The following is a 7420-nucleotide window of genomic DNA, read 5'->3' on the forward strand; positions in this document are numbered from 1 at the left end:
ATTGAGAAGGCACGGCTTGGGTTTGAAAGAACGAGTTCCATCCCTACGTACAGCTGTTACATCTTTAGAAGACCAAGTCACCATGACATTGCTAGGTATTATTAGGGAGTCAAGAAAAAGTGAATGAGAAAAAGAAAAGGCACACTTGATGGGACGTGAATTGAAGGACCTCTTTACTTCTAATAGTAGTAATCCTAGTGGCAGTGGATGATGAAATTTTTTGGGTGATTAAGCTACATGAGCGACAATAATTTTATCTTAAGCAATAAGTGACTCAACAAATTGTCTAGCCCTAGTATGGTATTATTCTAATCAATTTTGGATTTCAATGGATGCCAATATGCTTTCACTTCTGGTGGCGATTATCTTCAACAACAACAAAACATTTAATAACTAAGAGCCCTATTAAAGGATTAGGCAATTATTATCTTTACAATTACACTTAAGAGACTGGCTTATTTGCGGCTATTTGAAGTGTACCATATATTTGCAATTTCCCCATGGCTGCCTTTTTATTTTTGCTAATTGTCAGCATCCCCAAGTTTCCTAAAAATTAAATTTCAGAAGAATGCTACTAACATTTTTTTTTGTCTTTCTGAAATTCATTAGAAATATATAAAAAAAATGAGATAATTTCTTATTGAATACTAGTATATCTCGAATGCGTAGATCAATCGGCACAACACATTCTAGTTTAATAAATAATTTAGTTTGAATCTTAAATATATAACTACATTAAATAATTGAAAAAGAGTTTTTTATTCTATACTAAAAATGTTTCTCATGATTAGCATGAGTCACTAAAAGCCTTGTTGCCAACTTGATATTCTGGTGCAACTAAATATAAGACAAAGCTACTAACTGTCCCATTTTGACAGAATTCCAGTTAAAAGTAGTAGTCATCGTAATGGTCAAGGCTGGCTAGCTATATATACCAGATTCGCCAGTTTTAAAGTATGCTTCCATTACTTTTTGGACCATCTACCTCAATTTCAATGAGAAACAAACAGTATGTATCCAATTTGAGAATATACGATTAGAGTGATAATAAGTAATAACTATGATCAACAATTCAATAAATTCATACTTCGTAAGAAAGAAGGATCAAAAGAGAAGGAAAAATAAACATTAGCTGAAGTTGCACAAACACAAACTAACAAACATAGGGATCCGCATGATCCTTCTTAGTACGTACATTGGCCACTACAGAGGATGCCTAAAGGCACAATTTTCTCTTTCTCACAACTAGCACATGAGAAAACTAGGATTACAGAGTCTGGCAAACAGAATATGAGCATAACAATGTACAAAAAAGCTGACTAAACGTGTGAAAACTGCAAAAAAAAAAGTGCTACCGACACACTTTTGAACAATCTCTTACCCCACAATAGGAAAAATGTTAAAAAGAGTGTGATTAGCATTCCTCTTTTGAGCATAGTCACTAGAATGCATCATGAGAGCTGCAAGTTAGTTAGAATCTCCAGGCTTAGGATGATTAGGAGGTGAAGGTTTTGGGATAATATATGGATTAAGAGGGGTTCCATGCTCAATAGGTCCTGGATTTATAGATGCCTTTGATGAACTTGGCACTGGATCAATGGGATTGTAATCATCCAGAGTCACTTGACCTATATCATCCTTATTGTAAGAGCTGCTTTTGATAGTACCACTGCCATTTTCCTGAAATTTCACAGAAGAGAACGCTTGTAAGATACAATTGATCAGAAATAAATTATCATCTTGCATGCTTGTCAGTGTAAAGTATCAACCAAATAAAACCATTTTAGGAATCGCTTTTAAAGTAGTTAATATTTTAGTAGGTAGTTTTTGTCAATATTTTTTTATCAACAAATATTTATTGTAAGTTTTTGTTAGTAGGGAAATCAAACCCAGATTTTTTTTTTCTTAACCACCCAATAAATCTTATATCTCCTTAAAGTAGTTAATATTAAAGTAGACAAAATTATCATGCATGATAATATATAATTGGTTGATAGAGTAAAAAAAAGTTATATTGTGAGAGGAATCTAACTAAATTCCCATCATAATTAGGTTTTGATTTGTTTTAACCAGCATGGTAAAGGGTCAGAGCTTAAGTCCAAGGATTATAAAGCATTCATACCTTAAGTTTCCTGCTTACTGCAATCGATGTGGCTTTATCATCACAGTTGGTAGCAATGAAATCTGATTTGGTATTGAAAAAGTGTGACAGGTTAAATACATAAAGGCATCAGAATTTAACAATCTAAACAATAGAGCAATATTTTGGTTGAAGAATATCATACACATTATCAAATATGCATGGAAAAACTGAAGGGGAAATCAATCATCAGTCACTTTTACTAACTAGTATGAACTATCGAGTTTAACTTTTTAGAGTAAATCTACTAACTTTCCAAGAGGCTAACATGGATGAATGCTATGATTAGCTGATAAAAAAATGCCAACTGTATCAGGTGTATGTTGAAAACTTAAAAGCATGTCGCCTTTTTCTCCTGAGCAATATTTTTAGAATAGAGGCAAACTTGAGAAGTAGAAAAATGCATTTATGCTATGTCAAATCATAAACTATTCGTACAATATTTAAGAACTCATGTTTGTGGTTGAACACTACTAAGTTGTCTCGAGTCTCAACATAGTAGTGTTGGCTGTGAGAAAAAAATCAACAGAATAATAACATAAACAACTTGTCAACTACAGAAAATCATACACAAAAGGGAAAAAAATGCGATTTTTTCCTAGAGTTTGTGGATTGGAAGCTGCCATCACTAATGCATGCATGCATCCTTATCTCTTCAAAGAAATCTAAAGTAGAATAAAAAAAATGGATCAGAGGGAAATACAATATTATTAAAAACATCCCATGTGTCTTTTAAACCGATGAGTTTGTCTTACACGGTGATAATAACAAAACATTTGACATAGAAGTTGAAGATATTTACATTATTGCAAGAGATCTAATTTTCTCAAATGAAATAAAGAGTTACAACAAATGATAATAAAGGAAAGAAGACATATATATACCGGGAAACCATGAGGCAGAAGTGGGACTTAAGAAGTTAAGGAACGACAGAGTTGCTCCAACCACCAAGAGCAAAACAAAGAAGCCAGAAACCATCTTCATGTTGTGATCAATTACTGCTTATCAGTTACAAAATAAATCTCAAGTGGACAATGTCCTTAAAGTGAAGTTACTATAAACACACACACTACACTACAAACTATAGTGTGCAACCCTTCTTGAAAGAAGGAGGCAAGAAGCAGGTTTAGTCACTGAAGGTTCATGAGACCAAAGTCTACACCTCAGAACGCGGAAAGATGGTAATAAGTTTGAAGGGGTGGGAAAAAGATGAGGTTCATAAACCAAACCAACCCTTTTCATATGTGTCTTGCATTATTTTATTGTATTAAACACTTTTTTGGCTAAGTTGCTTTTTTCTGTCAGCAATTAACGTGCTTGGGGACTCGCGTTCCACTACAACCTTTAGTGCATGCATTAAAGACTCGTCACTCATGAGCCTCTTCATTCCCCACTGCTCTATCTGCAGCTCCAACAAAAGCAATAAACATCTCCACTGGCACCGCAATGAATGGCAATGAAACTTCCATGCTGCCCTTTACAATTTATACTTACCACATTATTACTCGGTACAAGCAATGATACTATTATACTACTCACAAATTTATTGAAATTACAAATTCATAAATTATATTCAATAAATTTTAACTAGTAGTTACTACTTACTAGTACTATATTACTACTAGCAATTCAAATAGGCAATACTTACTAGTACTATATTACTACTAGCAATACAAACAGGCAAAGGTTAACCCGTGTATTTAGGTTGGAATGATTTTCCATTTTTTTGTGTGTTTCACTATAATTTACACGTAGATTAAAAAAAATCTTTTAATTTTTTAAGTAATATCATAACGATAGTGATTAGCAAAACTCTTATATAGTACCTCATACAATGCACACATGATTTCTGAGAAGATGAGTATTAAGAGTGGATTCTCTAAACCGGTAAAATCTTTCCAAAATAAGTGTTATCCTATAATGTTTTACACAAAAAAAAAAACTAATAAATAAAATGGTAATTTTATTAAACTAATTTTAGTATTAACACTATGTTAAAAAGCTAAAGTGACATTAATTTATTTGGGGTATTAGTGGAAAAAACAATTAATGTTACATTAAAAAATTAAATATGATACTTATTTTGGAATAATTTTTTTTAAAATGTGTCACTTAGTTTGGGAGGAAACTGATGAAGTAGTAAAAAAATTAGAAGAAAGATACCTTAAATATAATTGAGATGGTCCACAAAATTTTGTGATTTTCAATACTTCTAACAAATGATAAAGAGTGTTGAAAAATGTATTTCTAACATTTTCTCATTTTTTAAATAAAAAAGGGGTACTTCTACTATGATTTGTAATGCATACTTAAGGTGAGTTCCAATAAAAAAAATTAATTTCTTAACCAATATTCTAAAAATATAGGTTAAAATTAGATGATTAGTGCTAGCAATACATTCTCTAACAAATGTTGTCATGTAAATAAACAAGGCTAGCCAAATTGCATTTAGCTAACTTTTGCTTCAACATAATTTCAAAATTTGAGAATTTAGATCAAGCTACTTGTGAGTAGAAAGGAAAAATCTATCATTCAATCATGATAGATTCTCAAGTTAATTCGAAAAATACTTAATTGAAGGTGAACTATAACAAAATTTAGAAATAAAAGGAACTTAAAGATAAATGAACTTGAAAAAGTAACAAGACAAAAAAAAAACTAAAGAAAAATAGCCAAAATAAAAATAATTGTATTGATTGATTAGTTTGACGTGTCTTTCAAACATTTTCAAACACATATTTATAAAAAGAATACATGATATAACTGCCTAGAATTGTGTTTGTCCAAGTTGGGCCAGACTATCTCGTTGTTCAACTATCAATTTGACTAGTGTACACATGATTGGGCTAAGCTTTTCTTCAATTGGATCCTCATTGCTCCAATTTTTTTCTCTTATCTTCAAGGCACATTGAATTGATCCTATCATATCTCTCAAACCCCCCAACTTTACTGAACGTTCCTTGTTTTTTTTTTTTAATCCATAATGAGTGAAGACTTCTTCAATTGACTTTAGTTAACTTTGCATCTGCCAAATCCTAACCGTTTAGTTGATAGTAAATTCAAATTATTTAGAATAGCTTTGAATTTATTAGTTTTATCTTCATCCTTGTATTTTGGCAACAATTTGACAATCAGTTTTATCATATCTGCTAACAAAATATTTTGAGTGATAACAACACAATTCTTCTAACATATTCTATTTTATTATAATTTTCGATAACTTTCAACCAATAAGCAACATATTCAAAATAGTATATTAAAAATGTATTTTTAGCATTTCTAAAAAACGTATTTTAACATTTTTATATTACTAAAAAAATATTTTATATTAGTTAAAATTTTCATAATAAGGCTTTTAATTTAGCATATTACTATAAAATAACATATGAATTGCATATGAATTTATTCATTAATTAAAATAGAAGATAATCAAATCCACTTATTTTGTAATACAATGACTCCCTCCGATATGAGAATCCAATTAGAAGTTAGACTATAGTTTTTTGTATAATTTAGTTGTTATAAAATAATTATTATTATAACATAAATACAAGAATTATAATTTAAGGGAGATTAAAATATTAATACAAAAAATTTTAAATAATTCCATCTTATGTAATGCAATTGATTGATGCAATTTAAACACAATGCAAAGTCAACAAAGTTAAGTTTAGCCAAAGGGTTTATCTCTCAAACATGTATGATGAATCAATGTTTGAATTTTATTAGAAAAGAAAATTATATTTAGTGTTTGATAGTATCTTGACCACTATTGTCATCAAAGGAGGATACTTAATTATGAAAAAAAAAAAAAACACATGATGCATACCTTTATGATACAAATGGGGTTGAGTCTAATAAAGGAGATTAATTTCTTACAACATGGCAACCAAGATTTAAATTCCACAGGAAGAAATATTTATCAAATGATCTTAATTGACCTTTAAATATTAAGTTACTGTGTATTCTTTCAAAAAAGTTTTATTCTTCAGTAAAGTCTTACCTAAATTATTAATTTTTCAATATATTTTATCTTTTTCACTTAATGTAACATAAATAATAAAAAATTTAAACATGAAAATAAATAAATATCAAAATAAAAATAGTTTAAAATATTGTTAATTATTTCAAGTTTCCAGTAAGAAATTGTATTTTAATTAATTGTGTGATATTTCACAGTAAAACTTCCAATCTCATTCACGTTGATATTCAAATATTTTTGTTATTATTTATGCCTCTTCTATCATAAATATGATATGATACAATTAAAATATAAACATATTCGAATTTCCAATCTTTTTTTTCTTAATAATCATATCATATTTAATTAAATTATATATATTTTGAAATAAAAATACTCCTATAATTTAAATTAAATAAAAATATTTTATTTTTATTTTAGAATATAATATTTTTTATAAATAATAATTTTAGTATATAATTTTGATGCAAAATATTAACAATATTTAAATTAAATATTATTACTCAAGCAAGTATTAACAAATATTTTAGTACAAAAATATAATGAAGAAACATTGTATGAAAATTAAAAAGATTTTGATTACAACATAAAATTGGTATATTTTATTTTTTGGAAAATACTAACGTAGGGCATTTTCTTTCTAATACTCTCTATGATTTAAAATTCATTGAAAATCATCATTTTTAATATTATTTCTCATTTAATAATTTATTCTCCTGATTTATGTTAAATGATAAATAAAACTTATCAAATATGATGATTTTTAATAAATTATATTCAACCATAGATTGAATATTTGAGAAATAATGTCAGATAGATAGAGTGTGTTAGCATTTCTCTACTTTTTTTGCTTTTGTTTTTCATACGCCTTCACCTTCGAATTAGAAACAAAAATACGATTAACATTTCTTTCAATGAAGATTCAAACTTTGGTTCACCACCACGTTGTGGAAAGATTATTCCTTGAGTTAGATCCAACCCGTTGCTACATAAATTTGGTATATAAATATTCTGATCATTTGCCTCCACCCATGTTCACAGACTCACATGGCTTGTTGTTTAACAATTTTTTGCATGGTTAAAGGTACTGATGACTCATGAAAAAGGGACCATTGGTTGGTCATCTCACAATCATATATTTGTGAGCATAAGCATGGTAGAATTTGACTTTTCTATTGTTTTTTTTTTTTTGGTGTTGTTCTTGCTGTCCCTCCAAAATGACATAGTTTCAAAAATTACGTTATTTTGAAGAAACAACACCAAAAAAGACAGCACAGAAATCAGATCCAACATTGTAT

General features: G+C 28.9%; 1 protein-coding gene across 1 annotated transcript; it reads right to left on the reverse strand.

Moving 5' to 3' along the window:
* Positions 1 to 1097: 1097 nt before the first annotated feature.
* On the reverse strand, positions 1098 to 3502 carry LOC114392829. Its single transcript, XM_028354059.1, has 3 exons — positions 3025 to 3502; positions 2123 to 2184; positions 1098 to 1680 (listed from the first exon to the last, which is right to left on the reverse strand). Exons 1-3 carry the CDS (start codon positions 3122 to 3124, stop codon positions 1468 to 1470), a joined length of 375 nt encoding a protein of 124 aa, XP_028209860.1. The 5' UTR covers positions 3125 to 3502; the 3' UTR covers positions 1098 to 1467.
* Between the last annotated feature and the right edge of the window lie 3918 nt (positions 3503 to 7420).

Source organism: Glycine soja, chromosome 17, assembly GCF_004193775.1.
Source record: "Glycine soja cultivar W05 chromosome 17, ASM419377v2, whole genome shotgun sequence".
Taxonomy (NCBI): domain Eukaryota; kingdom Viridiplantae; phylum Streptophyta; class Magnoliopsida; order Fabales; family Fabaceae; genus Glycine; species Glycine soja.

Coding starts and splice junctions, on each gene's coding strand:
- LOC114392829 (XM_028354059.1), bottom strand. CDS start 3,124: ATGAAGATGGTTTCTGGCTTCTTTGTTTTGCTCTTGGTGGTTGGAGCA. Junction 2,185..3,024: donor TTCTGCCTCATGGTTTCCCG/GTATATATATGT, acceptor ATACCAAATCAG/ATTTCATTGCTACCAACTGT. Junction 1,681..2,122: donor CAGTAAGCAGGAAACTTAAG/GTATGAATGCTT, acceptor GTGAAATTTCAG/GAAAATGGCAGTGGTACTAT.